General features: G+C 32.0%; 1 protein-coding gene across 3 annotated transcripts in view; it reads right to left on the bottom strand.

Moving 5' to 3' along the window:
• Positions 1 to 244: 244 nt before the first annotated feature.
• Positions 245 to 15,205, bottom strand: part of LOC107451713 (multiple inositol polyphosphate phosphatase 1) — a 38,317-nt gene continuing 23,356 nt past the window's right edge. For all 3 annotated transcript variants that reach the window (XM_043053750.3, XM_071184270.2, XM_043053745.3), the window contains exons 3-9: positions 9,095 to 9,229; positions 7,068 to 7,178; positions 6,699 to 6,839; positions 5,235 to 5,308; positions 4,383 to 4,500; positions 2,847 to 3,051; positions 245 to 697 (exon numbers count right to left, since the gene is read on the bottom strand). In XM_043053750.3, coding sequence (XP_042909684.2) covers positions 328 to 697; positions 2,847 to 3,051; positions 4,383 to 4,500; positions 5,235 to 5,308; positions 6,699 to 6,839; positions 7,068 to 7,178; positions 9,095 to 9,229 — 1,154 coding nt within the window. In that variant the 3' untranslated portion in view covers positions 245 to 327. The remainder of the gene's footprint in view (positions 698 to 2,846; positions 3,052 to 4,382; positions 4,501 to 5,234; positions 5,309 to 6,698; positions 6,840 to 7,067; positions 7,179 to 9,094; positions 9,230 to 15,205) is intronic.

The raw sequence follows: 15,205 nt of genomic DNA, 5'->3' as shown, positions 1-15,205 counted from the left end.
ATTTGGATTTTTTGACAGGTTTTCTTCAGATTTTTGGACTGGTTTTGTTCTAAGATGGGTTTCCTGTTCTAGCTGAAATCAATTATACACATTTGCTTCAATAGTAATGCCTTCACAGTTTCCCCCCCCCTTACTTTCTTGCACTCTATGACGTTTCAACATAATTTGTATTACTGCAATGGTGAACTTTCTGTTGTTTAATGGCTTAGATAATAGAAATATGTGCATTTTAAATAACTATTCATTGAAAGGAACAAATTTTATTTTCTTATTTACAAAGTTCTTAAAATGATCAAAGATAAACTAATTATTCACTATGTAAGTCTGTCATTTCGTTTTACATATATGACATATTTTTTTGAGATCACAATCTGTAGCCTTTGAATTATATTCATCATAAAAGGTTTCTAGAGAACATAATTTATTCACTTCACATCCAGCAATTGCGATTGGTTTTTCATTATGCATAGTTAAAAATTTTAATTTACCTTTACAGTCATATAGAATAAAGGCTAAGTTAGTGTTGAACGGCACAACGTTACTTGTTCGCCATTTCCTGTTGTTAAGTGCACAGAAATCTTCAGCCGTTAGTTTTCGCTCATCTTTAAACATTCCTAAAGCTGCAAAAATTCTTGTCAATGCACCAGCATGAGAGAAGTGTAGAGCAACTTTATTCTTTTTTGTTTTCTCGTAAGATCTTAAATGAAAGATTAAATCATTAGTATAAATTTTGTCAAGTTTCTTATATATCTACATTCTAGAAACTATGGAACTCCATAGTTATCCTGTACATAGATAACTAGGAAGTTTTCATACAGTTAAGACAATTTTATTTTCTAGTTAACAGCAGTATTCGTCAATGAACTTTGTAAGCAAATACCACTGCTCACTAGAAAATTTTAAAAAAATTGAACATGCATCTGTTTAATTCGTTTTCAGGCTGTGCCACGTTGCTACTAGAAATGGTAATTGTTTCAAAACATTGTTTTATAGTTTTTCCCTATTAGCGTTGTCAAACTTTGTAACTTAATTTTGAAACTTGATGAGGATAATCTAATTTCTTAATTAGAACACAGTAAACCATACTCCTCCTGTTTTTTTTTTTTTTTTTTTTTTTTTATATTCAATTGAATTTTCAAATCAGTTATTTTAAGAACACTGAATATTTACTAGAAATATTTTAATGCTACTTTTATTTGCAAGTATCTAAATGTTTTTTACCCCTCATCTTTTCTGTGTTTAAATAAATAACAAAAAACAGTTTTTTGTTTGATGGAAGAATTTAGACCCTATCTTAAATTTAAATTAAATTCAGAGGTTAAGAACATGTTTTTTTCCCCTTAGATGTAAACAAGTGAGTTTCTTTTAGATGCAACATTAACTCCGTCATCTTGCTTTTAGCCAAGGTACCTAAACGTTTACTCAGTGACAGATTTTTTTTGCCTAATTTTAGTGTTGTAGGTAAAATAAGGCTCTTGGATCAAAAATTTACATTACTACCTCTAAATGCCAAATGTGTTATTTAACATACTGAGTCTTTGCTATGTCTAAAACATCCATTCACCTGTTGTTTTCTTTATCAGAAAATTAATTTTCCCTCTTAATATTCAATGAGAATGTTGCCTCAATGATCAGAAATTTTTATGCTAACTTGCCCGAATCCAAAAAAAACTTAGTATTATGTAAAATTAGTTCTTGTTCTTGATACTCATGTGGAATATGTTAAAATTGTTTTTAAAAAATTTTGATGGCTATTTATTTTTGTTATATTTTAACTGTTCACAATTTTTTTATGAGAATTCATATCATTAGGGAACTTTTTTTTTCTTCTTACATGAGATTTTTTAACAGATCTTTGATACTTTTTTTTATCTCTGATTTCAAATCTGAAATCTGTTTCTCTCCTTCTGAGCCATGACATTTTCAGTTTTTTTTTTTTTTTTTCAAAATGTGCAATTTTAAAAATGTTATGTATAACAGGATTGCATAAGTGTTGTGACATACTTCTAGGGGATTTAAAACATCAGGATTAAATTTGCTTATGAACCTATGCCCAGAAATGTTCTCATATGCCACCTATTATGGACTGTTTCTTCACGTGCTCCTGAATAAGTTATATTAGAAAAACATACCTAGTCGCATATGGAAGCATTTTGGAGCATGGGTTCCTATGCAAATTAAAATCTGATCATGTGTTCTAACTCCTAGAAGTAAGTTTCAACATTTACACTACCTTTTACATTACATTTATATACTGATAACATTTTTAAACTTGTATATTTTGACAAAAAATGTCGTTTTTTAAAAAATCTGTAGCTTTAAGAGCAAAACTAATTTCAGATTTGAAATCTCTATACCTGAATTAGGCAAGATCTAGTATTTGTATAAATGAAACTAAAAATTTATTCCCCAATGTAATTTTTGGTTTTATAATTCATAAACCTAACTTGGAAAGAACAATGGAGTATACTCAGACATGATGACTATCAAATAGTATCCGTTGACCCCAAAACCCAAGATTTAATTAATAGACTAGTTATTGCTCATTCTTTTTATTTTCTTAAACATTTATTCAGAACATATTCTGCACCTAGTTGTTCTCTATGTCGATTTGTCATTATTATTAAACGTTCTACCCAACTGTAAACAATACCAACATTTCAGGAACAAAATCTTTAACAACTTTTATCCTAACCTTAAATCCTTGCTTGCCTATACATCACAATCTTATTAGGTTTATCAAAACAATAAGACTATATTCATTACTGTAAAAAAAATAAGTGCAACTTTTTTACCTAGTAGTTGGCACAGTATTGAAAATTAATATTTTCAAAAAGAAAACATACCTGAATAAGTCAATTATATATTTTATTAATGGACAGGCTTGCTCGTAATTCACATCATTCCCATAGGATCTTTTGTAATAGTCTTCAATATCATCAGCGTATTCCATGACTTTTATGTCGTCATTCGAAAACAAAGAACACCAAGCATCACTGATGTTCAAAGCATGCCCAAATGTACAAGCCACATACATATGTGTGATGTCCTCTAACAAAAAAAAATATATTGTTAGAAAAAATGTGTCACCATCTAATGTATCTACTTTTAGGACACTGAAACTATTCATACTAAACAGAAGTTTATTACAAACATAACTCATACAATGATTCTCTTAACTTTTGCACAGCAAAATAGAGTAATTTTATATCAACTTTATGTTCTTAGTTCTTTTAAAAAAAAAATTTTTTTTTCAATATTTGCCCTTCCTGAAATTCTTTAGTAACCTTATTTTTTATTATTTAAGAAATATTTTAAAATTTATTTTTTTCCCTGTGAAATAAATGTTTTTATTTTGTTATTTTTTATTAAATATAATAAAATAATTATAATTGAAGATAATGCCTAATATAAAATACTGTTACTTATTTATTAGAAAGGTAAACTAAAAAAATACTTCAAAGGAAATATGAATGAAAAATTGAAATTAAATAGAAATTTAATATTTTCTGTCTGTTGTAGTAAAACACAATTTGATCAAAAACAATTAGAGACTTATTTACTTTAAAAAATTGTGTCCATCATGGACCCCACTTCGCTATTTGTAACTGGTAAACTTTGCCTTGCGAGGGATAAGAGGTAAAACCTTATTATCTTGTCTGGAAAATGCTAGAAAGTAATTTATTGATTGGTAGTGAACTTGAAAATTAAAATTTTCAGTTAGTAGCCATTGGCCAGTAGGTTAAAATTAATTACTTAGTATCTATTTTTTCCTCAAACCTAATGAGTTGGTGACTGATATTAATAGGTTCTTTTCAACTAATAGCCACTTCTTGCAAATTTTTTTTTTGTTGGACGAAATTATACATTTAAAAAAGAAAAAATGATGAAAAAAATAGTTGTTTATGCCAATTTTTTTTTTTTTGTTTGTTGACTCATCATGTGGCAAGTGTTTATTTTTAGGTCTAAATGTTGTGATCAATAATTATCCAATAATAAAATACTAAGTGGTAATGTTAATAATTTCAGAATTCTCCTACAAAATGTTAGCTTTTAAAATATAATTCAAATGAAATTTAAATTACTCCATGAGCTTCGTCAATTGATGAAACAAAACACTCCTATGATATTAGTGAGCATAATTTATTTTAGTTTAATATGTTCTAATTATATTTAGAAACCACAAATGTCTACCAATAATAAGTTCAAACATTTGTTAAGCTTGAAAAACAAGTTTTAAAAATTATCTTTCACTATATTATCAGTTATTGTAGTATAATTTTTTTTCCTTAAAAAGAATGTTCAGTTTTAGTCACCTATATCGCTGCCACTGATAAAAGTAGAAGGAAAAAAATATCAATAGAATATTTAATACACAATACCACTTGAGACACTGAAACCAATCCTCTTTGAAATGCTGTCGAGGGCTTTTTGCATCAAGGTGCCATTCACGTATTCTTCTACTTCTTTTACATCAAATTGGGGATTATCGCATTTTTTCTAAAAATTGTACAGTAAATATATATATTTTTTTAAAAATCCTGAATGAAAAAAAAGATACATCATATTCAATATGTCTTTTAATATATATATATTCAGTATCCTTGCACACAAAAAAATTCGCATTAGAGGTTGCAAAAATTAACTAAAAAAGGACAAAATCAGTTCATTAGGAGCGTAAAAAAAATTACTTGTGAATAGTGAAACCATTCCAGTCTCATTTGACTAATGAACTGATTTAAATTATTTTAGACCCTCCTTTGCTCTTTCAAATTTCAATCTTAGGTAAGAGTTTGAAAGCATTTTTTTTAGTTTCTCCATTAAATAATAATTTACAATGTGCATAGTTACATTACTTCAATTTTTACAAGGATTCTAAAAATATAATTTATGGGTCAGAGCCGTTCCTAGCATTATAGCGACCCTGCGCAAGCAAAAAATCTATTAGTTGCATTTTCAATTTTTTTTTTTCTGCTACTCCATCCCTCTTATTTTGATGTTCAAAACTCCAAATTCATCGGAAAAAAGTATCTTTACTAAGAGAAAATACATTTTCCTGTCTGATTTCTTTAAATTAATAGTTAATTAATTAGCATTGTGTCATTTTAACTCTTTGAACCATTAAGATTAAACTTGAACCACTACTTATTCAAAGCATATCCCCCTCACCGCTCATAATATCATCCATAAAAATTTCAAAGCATATCAATCAAATGAAGTCATATTTCACTTACCATAATTTTTTTACAGTCTTTATGAAATTGAAGAAGAGTGTCATTTGCTTTTCCATTGAAATTTATTTTTTCGTCTGTAAAGAAAAGAACTTAATGTTAAATTTCAATATTCATGGAAATTTATAATGTTTCACAAACACTAGTCTAGTAAATTTCAAGAAACTGGAATTTTTTTGAGATAAAATAAAAACAATTTTTACTGTCATACCTCTATAAATTTGTAACGAATACCTAAATTTTTCTTAATTTTTTTTTATTTAGTTAATGATGCCTTGGTTCTCAAATTTTGTCTTGTATTATACATGAATTTTACCTCATTCAGTTTTAGAAAGTATTAACAAAATGTGTGAAAATATTAACAAATTGAAGCAAACTCACTTTGAGATCATTTATGAATCAACATAAAAGTGAAAAACTCGTGATTAACTCTCTATGATACATCATCATCATTGCCTCATCAACAGTCCAGAGTGAGCCCTGGCCTTCTCGAGCATTCTCTTCCGTTCTGATCTGTTCTCAGCAACGGTTCTCCAGTTCTTACAGTCCAATTCGAGAAATTACTTATTTACAAAATCGGACCATCTGAGTTTGGGTCGTCCCCTTTGGTCGATTACTATATAGCCTAGTCATAAACATTCATTTAGATGTACGTTCATCCAATGACCGCATTAGATGGCCAACCCTTTTATCCTTTGATATAATTGATAATCTTATGTTCCTTATAAAGGCTGTAAAGTTCATGGTGGAATCTCCTCCATTCGCGATTGCAACGTTCGAATACGCCATCTGGGGAGATTCACACTTTCACTTTCAACACTTTCTTTTAAAACTGTGATCAATGTAGTTTTCAGTTCCACATAGTTTCTTAACTTAAAAGTTTTTAATCTATTTGAAAATCAAGAGAGAAATTGACGTACTTCCTTCTCCTATGACTATCCATACGCTAATGGCAAGTTTTGCCATAGGTAGAGGCGTTCTGCTCTATGACAACTATAGCCCATTTCGATCCCCAATAGTCCGTTAATCCGGACGCTACCGAAAATACTTCGAAGGATTTTTCTTTCGCGTGAACCTAATGCGCATTTGTCTTTTGAGGTCATAGCCCACAATTCCCAGGAATATTTAAGCACAGGTCTTTTAAGTACTTTATATAATAGTGTCTTCGTACTAAATATAAGGACACTAGACCTCAGGAATATATGAACAGACCCCAAAAAAAACAGCGGTTGGCCATAATAATTCTTGGACCTCTGGCCCTATCTCATTTTTAGTGTTAGCCTTTGATCGCAGTTATATGACCCAGGTATCCCACTTTATCAACTCTGTATGATTAGTGGTTCAAATGAATGTTATGATAATGCAAGAAGTGTTTCCACCCCCTCCCCTTAAAATCAAATAAATATTTAACTGAAATAAAATGGAAAATATCGGCATTTTTCAAATCCATAACTTAAATCCACTTACAATCTTGTTCTGTGAATAATCCTCGTGTAAAGTTTTCTGCTGTGTCTTGTGTCCTGGATCTAGTTGTATATGCAATTTCAAAAACTTCTGGGGAATAATTCATACCCAAAATTTGAGGAAACCTTTTTCTCAACCTTTCACCTGAAACACAGTATTAGAAAAGTAAAAGAATCGTTTACACTACAGAGGTTTAATATTTAAATGTATATAAAATTGTCGCAACAATAAATATCGACAACTCAATACATTTCTTACGTTGTGCATATGAATCCAAACATACAATATCGAATTTTGTAATTATTGTCAAAAAAATTATTTAAAAAACGATTGTCCTACTTCCATACTAATATTAGTACATAATATAGTTACCAAGTTCTTTCGCTTCGGTGGCACCTGTGGCTGAAAGCTGATTTTGATCTCCTTTTGTCATTGTTGGTGACCAAGCTCTTAGTTTGTTGATGTCATCTTCACACAATTTTGCTAAAATAAACAAAAATTCTTCTAAATTCAAAATCATTAAGAAGTTTGTGGGGTATTGCATTTAATGCGAAGCATACGAATATGATGAACGTAAATATAAACAAAGAATACTTAACAGTAGAAGATAGTAAAACATGTTCTAAAATTCCAATTTACTAATTTAATTTTTTTATGGCGAAGAATATTGCGATGAACTTTGAGCATATTTTTTAAACTGAAAATTAAGCATTCTTTGCAAATTTTTTAAAGCAAAACTGGCACTTGTAACTCCAAACAATCAATCGAACCAAATAATCAATTGTAAAATTGCATGAAAATTTTTTCTAAGAATCAATTAACATTTATAGCTATAAAAGAACATTTAAGTAATACTGGCGACACATCTTAACGGTATATTTTTCCTTTACTTCGACATGAGATATTTTTAATTGCACCATCTCTAGTTTTATCTGAAATCAAAATAAAGTGTGAGGGATTCTAAATTTTTAAGGCAAAACTCTCACTTGTAACTCCAAACAATCAATTGCAAAATTTTCTGTAAGAATCAATTAACATTTATAGCTATATAAGAACATTTAACTAATACTGCCATATTAGTTAAATGTGGTAAATTGCGGTATATTTTTCCTTCAGTTTGGCATGAGATCATTTTTAATAGCACAATATCTAGTTTCATCTGAAATTAAAATAAAAAGTGAGGGATTTTAGTAGAATATCCTAATGATCTAAATATTGCCACCGAATAGTTGACCTTCGAAAAGTTTAAGAAAGAAAAAAAAAGTCACTAAAACATCTACATTGTCAAAACTCATCTGCCTAATAAACGATTACTTAAAAAAGATTTTGAAAATTGTATAAATTTTTCTAAGATTAAATCACTATCACTTCAATTTACGAAATATGCAAACCAATAGACTTCATGACTTTCATTTATTTATAATTGGATGCTGACAAGTACTTTTAATAAAAAGAAAGGAAATAATAATGGAAATTTATCTAGATGTAGGGAAATAAAATAGTAATTAAAGTTGTCGGGTCTTTTTTAAATTATATAATCGGAAATACATATGCTGTATTCAATTTTTTTAAAAAACTGATTTTGAAATTGATTTCAGACATGCCACTATGTGAGAAAATATAAACCCATTCTTTTAAAGCAGGATTCTCCAAACTTTTTTGTTCATACGAGTATCAAAAATTTTTACAATTCTCTTTTCGACCCCCCTCATCCCACTCTTAAAAAAAACTTGCTGATTTTTTACAGGATTTATTCTATTTTAGCAAGACAAATTTTTCGCATAAATTAATGAGAAAGATGTGCTTTATGACTGCCTTCTAGATAAGCAATGATTATTTCGAAATTTGTTAGTTTCAGTATTAAATTGCTCAGCATTTAATATATTTCTCTGCTTTGTTACAATAGAATCAAAATGAAGCCATATTCAACTATATATGAGCTTGAGTATGTTATTTAAAAAGAGAAAATGCCACCCTAAAAAATTTTGGATATTTTTGCGTGGTCATTAAATTTGTCCAAAATTTACTCATAGTAAAATTATGAAAAGCATCTTTGCTTCAAGGTCTACTACTAATTCAATGAATTAGTTCATTTTTCAAATGACTGTAGATATTTTCAATAGCGAAAGAGGAGCGATAATCCATTATGCGATATCCATATTTTCAATATTTCAAAAGCGTAGTTTCCAATCATTGCTGAATTTTCAAAATCTTTGTGATTGAATAGCATCGACCTCCTAGACCGAATATTCCTCTAATTATGCTGTATCGACCCCCAGGGGCACTTTAGTGACCCCTGATTTAAAGTAATAAAAACTTATTTCCCATTAACAATATTTTTATTTTAGTACGTTCTGTAATGTTACCGTCTAATAATAATACCATAAATGTAATATTACCTTCTCCTTTTTCATACGCAGCAATGATCTTTTCTTTCAAACTTGGTAAATGTTCATTTATGTACAAGATGTATTCTTTATCAGGATATCTAGTTGCATGTCTGCTTAAGAGGTAGAATACTTTTGGAACACAACCTACAATAAAGACATATGTAACGATTTGAAAAATTGTAAAGTTTTTGTTAAGTTCGATCGAGATTTTTTTTTTTTAGTATGCTAGATGTCAATTTTAAAAGTAATTACAATATAATTTTCTAAGAATTAACAGTTGTTCTTGGTGACATTGCAAAATCACCATTCTTCTAAAAACAAGATAGCTTAAAGGGAATGCAGAATGCATGTCAAATGGCTGATTTTTTTAAAGTAAAAATGCTAATTCTAAGGGTCAAAATGGACAAATATCCTTTTAATTAGTAAAAAGCCCAAAGTAAAACTATAATAAGTAACTTGAAAAAATAATATTTTGCCAGCTTTCGAAGTCACATTTGCCTTCAAAAGTTAAGATATAATTTGTTGTTAGAGTCGAATTTGAAAAGGAACAGTGAAACAAAAGATTTAGAGGATCCTGTACAGGGCCGGCCCTACAAAGAGCAAGTTTTAATCTTGAGAAAATCTTCTCTGCTGACGTAAGATATATTGGCTTAGTTATAATAACTTTTAAAACAGTCAAACCGATTGGATAAAGCTCAGGCAAATTATTTTGTTGTAAAAATTTAACAATTTCCATAGTTGTTTTGTCGATTGGTGAATCTCGACTGAAAATCTTGAGTTCTTACGAAAAATCCTCCCACCAACATAGTAATACTTTGCGAGACTTTGAGCACAACAATTTACTAGATGAAAATGGGTCTCTTAGATTTTCTCCGATTTCTTGAATGTGTTTTGTTATTTAAGCTTTCCAACTTTTTTTTAAGAATGAACAACTTTAACCATTTAGTTCTATTATAATTATTTTTAATTTTATTTTCAAATTTTTCATTATCGTTGAATGATATGTCAGGCTCGGAGCCCTTAGAAGTTGTTATTGTTTCTAATCCCAGATGGTGTAGCTTAGCTTATATATTAGGAATTATTACGAGATTTCTGTGAAAGTTAAGCTGGCATAGCCATGCAGGACGTGAGCAAAGTTAGTCAGACTATCGACAATTTTACTACCGATCAAACCAACATAGGAGGGGACCCATTGAAAGTACATAGATTGCCCATGAGAAAGCCGAACCACAAGATCTAGAATATTCTGGCTTGTCCTATCCCCTCAGTTATCCATTGAGAAATATGCTATGTAAAGGCACGATTGTCTGATAAAATCCAAAATTTCCTTTAAAATAAATTCAGTGGATATATCAATATATTTAAGTCTCTTATAGATTACTACAAGTTCTGACCTAAAGACAGAGCAGTCGCTGGAATTTCTGATCTCAAGATCAATTGGTCTCATATCATCAGGTGTTTCAATATGCATGCCACTTTCAGAAACACCACTATTTCCCCTGCTACCATCAGTGTACACTTTACCTTTTATCAGTGTATGCTTCTATTAGTATACGAAATGCCTTGTATTGTTTAAAGAGCCATTTGTCTAGTAAATTCTTGGTTAAGAATTCAGTCCATCTGAAATGTATTCATTCTAAATATATTCAGACTTAAAACGAGAAAAGGTATTTAAAAAGTTTTTAAAAAAAATTAGGTTAAAAGCCCCGTTTTGATAGTCACAGGAAAATCTTATTTTTTAATTTTGATTAATATGAATAGGAATGTGGAAAACACTGCCCTCATAAGACCTGCCATTGTCATAGGCTGCTGCATGAATTTTAAACAAATTTTTCTAAGTTCCAATGCCGAATCTTAGTTTTTTTTTTTTTTTTTTTTTTTTTAATTATTCAAAAAGTTCTTCATCACTGACGTAGGACCTTCTGGTGTTATAGAAATGCTCGATCCTAAACAAATGCCTTCATTCTCATAATATACCTTATTTTTTTAGCTCTTCGTTTTCTAGTGCAGGCCCCTTACATTGTATATAATTAAAAAGCTTCTCATCTTAACCAACGTTCAAATGAATAGAAAAGATTGCTTAAGAAGTTACGGCTTGTATTTCTGAATTCAAAAATATATTACCTAAAATTATTATTTCACATTTTCTATTCATTAAATTTTTCTGCACAAATTTTAGAAAAGAATCTACAGAAGTGTGGTGCCTAGAAACTTCACAAGCATATTTTACTCATAAGTTATAGAAAATATATTTAATTCTAATTTTTTTTTTTATAAAACAGCATTTTTATGAAGAAAAAAAATATAAAACAATTATTGAAAAAAATTCTTGAATTATTGACATCCTCAGCATCGAGCCAGCCCTGATCCTGCAAGAGTTCTAAAAATTAGGCTAACATCAAATGGCTGGTCATGGGACGGATCATGGCTTAGAGCAGGGGTAGGCAACGCGGCGCCCCCGATCAATTTTTAATGCGCCCTCGCTGGACTAATGTAAATGTATGATAGCCAGAGCGATTTACTTATTCTTGTCAAACGGCGATGTACAGCAAGTAATCCGTTGAGTTTAGGATTGTGCACAGATTAGCAGTTTGCTAACCTTGAGCATATCTAATAACACGCACGTATTTTTTGTTAGTGTGTGATCGTATTTCGAATAGACCACGCGTAGACCGTGCATTTAAAACTACCAAGTAATCCGAAATAATTTTTTTCTTTCAAACCCCTTTGTTGAAAGCGATGAACTGGATCCTAAGTTAAACAGTGATCTAAACTGCTGTTTGTAGAAAATGCAACACCATGAAGGAATCATCAGAATCAAATGAAATTCGCAGCAAATGTCAATTATAGGATATTATGCAAATTAATAAAGTTTCAGAGCCATCGCGCGTGCGTGGCGCGCGCAGCGCCCTCTGAATTGATGCTGAAAGCGTATAAATAAAGTGCTGTAGCGGGACGTTGAAAATAGTCTATGATTATTTGTTAGTGGCAAACGTTTAGTGAGACCTGAGTATGCCTCCACGACGGAAGAATAAGAAATTCAAGCAACTTACGGAGTTTGAACGAGGGAGGATAATCGGCCTTCGAGAAGGAGGATTTTCCTATCGCGCAATAGCAGCTCGTATGCAGCGGAACAGTTCCACAGTGATGCGAGTTTGGAAGCAGTGGACCGACGAGCACCGAACAACTCGAAAAACAGGCACTGGACGACAGAAGGCGACGTCAGAGCGCGATGATCGACACCTGCTCCGCATGGCGGTGAATGATCGCACAGCTTCCTCCAGGCAGCTGGCAGCACATTGGTCTACTGCTACAGGTGTACAATTGTCGGCTTCGTCAATTCGTCGTCGTCTGCTGAAGCCGTGGATTGCGTGCAAGGGTGCCATTATACAGGATTCCCCTCACGGCGGATCATCGACGGCTGCGTCGGCAGTGGGCTCTTGAGCACAGAGACTGGCGAGCTGATTGGCACCAAGTTGTCTTTTCAGATGAATCACGCTTCAATTTGTGGACCCATGATGGCCGTGTTCGTGTTAGACGTTATGCCGGTCAACGCTGCCTTCCTGAGTGTATTATTGAACGACATAGTGGTCGAACACCCGGAGTTATGGTCTGGGGTGCGATTTCGTATCATGGACGATCCAATTTGATACGAATTGAGGGTAATCTCAATAGCAACAGATACGTCCGTGAAGTGCTACAGCCCGAAGTCGTTCCTTTCCTTCAAGGCATCCCTGGAGCTATCTTTCAGCAGGATAATGCACGCCCACATGTTGCGCGGACTGTTAGAGACTTCTGTTCAGCACAACGCATGCAACTTCTTCCTTGGCCTGCTTATTCGCCGGATATGTCGCCTATTGAGCACGTGTGGGATATGGTTGGTCGGCGTCTCACTCGTGATCCGCGTCCTGCAGTTTCCAAAGACGAACTTTGGTTGCGCATACAAGCGATATGGAATTCTCTTCCTCAAGCAGATATTCAACATCTGTTTGACTCCATGCCACGTCGTATAGCAGCACTTATTGCAGCGCGTGGTGGCTGCACCAAATACTGATTTCGGACGCTTAATTTGTTTCTTTTGTTTTGAAAATTTCATCATTTATTTGTATCAGTACAAGTCGTTTCTGCATTAAATTTCATTTGATTCTGATGATTCTTTCATGGTGTTGCATTTTCTACAAACAGCAGTTTAGTTTGGATGGGTGATCTAGTTTCGCCACTGATGTAGTTTCTGACGCATCAGCTAGGTTAACTGTGACTGTACTGTAACTTGTCGTTTTAGTTTCAGTTTGCTTTTATGTTTGAGCTTCTGTTTGTTTATCTTTGGTATAATGCTTCTTTGCTATGCTTTCGTTATGTTTTAAATAATAAACGTTGTTAAGTTTAATAACGTTGTGTTTCTTTTTAAAATAGAGTTGTTATAGTTCTAGTTTTTTGTGTTTTAACATCCTTCATGGATAAATGTAAAAGAAAAGAACATATTATTTTAACGATGAATGGGAGCATCTATATTGTTTCGTTGATTACAAAGGGAAGTGTATTTATTTGTTGTGTAATAATAGTGTTGCGATTCCCAAGAAAAGTAATATTGAACGACATTTTAAGACCGTTCATACCAATTTTGATAGTGACTATCCAATGAACTCTGAAAGTAGAAGAAAAAAAAATGTTTCCTTAAAATCTTCAATGACTAACCAGCAAAGTTTTTTTACTAAACCACTGCAACAACATAAAGCAGCAACGATCGCGTCATATAAAATATCGCATTTGCTAGCTAAGAATTAAAAACCATTTACAGATGGAGAATTAGTGAAAGAAGCCATGTTAGAAGCTGCTGATTCACTTTTTGAAGAACTTAAAAATAAAAAGGAAATAGTTTCAGCTATAAACACGTTGCAATTATCAGCACAAACTCTTACTAGAAGAATTGAAGTAATTGCGGAGAATTTGGAGGCAGAATCAGCAAATGATATGGAAAATTGTATTTTCTTTTCGCTACAGATGGATGAATCGACAGACGTGACAAATATATCACAATTAGCAATTTGCGTGAAGATGGTATTTTCTGATTTTACAACAAAAGAAGAATTCCTTGAAGTTCTGCCATTAAAAGGAAGCACCAGAGGAGAAGATATCTTTTCTACTTTTAAAAAGTATATAACAGATGTAAAATTACCTGTACAAAAGTTATCGTCAATTACAACAGACGGGGCACCAGCGATGACTGGTAAGAAAAAAGGATTTATTGCCTTATGTAGACAGGATTCCTTATTCCCGAAATTTATTTCTTATCATTGCCTCATACATCAGGAAATGTTATGCGCAAAAACAATCGGTTTTCAACATGTATTTACGATAGTAACAAAAATTATTAATTCCATAAGATCGGGAGCTATGCAACACAGATTGTTTAAATTACTTTTAGAAGATGAGGACGTTCAGTTCACTGATCTTCTTTTACATACTGAAGTGAGGTGGCTGAGCAGAGGTAAAATACTTGAGCGGTTTATCATGCTTTTGCCACAAATAAAGGAATTTATTGCATCAAGAGGCGAATTTTACGATAAATTACTTTTAGAAGATGAGGACGTTCAGTTCACTGATCTTCTTTTACATACTGAAGTGAGGTGGCTGAGCAGAGGTAAAATACTTGAGCGGTTTATCATGCTTTTGCCACAAATAAAGGAATTTATTGCATCAAGAGGCGAATTTTACGATAAATTACTTTTAGAAGAGGAGGACGTTCAGTTCACAGATCTTCTTTTACATACTGAAGTGAGGTGGCTGAGCAGAGGTAAAATACTTGAGCGGTTTATCATGCTTTTGCCACAAATAAAGGAATTTATTGCATCAAGAGGCGAATTTTACGATAAATTACTTTTAGAAGAGGAGGACGTTCAGTTCACAGATCTTCTTTTACATACTGAAGTGAGGTGGCTGAGCAGAGGTAAAATACTTGAGCGGTTTATCATGCTTTTGCCACAAATAAAGGAATTTATTGCATCAAGAGGTGAATTTTACGATAAATTACTTTTAGAAGAGGAGGACGTTCAGTTCACAGATCTTCTTTTACATACTGAAGTGAGGTGGCTGAGCAGAGGTAAAATACTTGAGCGGTTT

This window comes from Parasteatoda tepidariorum, chromosome 10 (genome assembly GCF_982258835.1).
Source record: "Parasteatoda tepidariorum strain Cologne lab strain chromosome 10, Ptep-v5.0, whole genome shotgun sequence".
NCBI lineage: Eukaryota > Metazoa > Arthropoda > Arachnida > Araneae > Theridiidae > Parasteatoda > Parasteatoda tepidariorum.
Note: the sequence above shows the minus strand (reverse complement) of the source record. Positions and strands in the feature narration are given on the sequence as shown.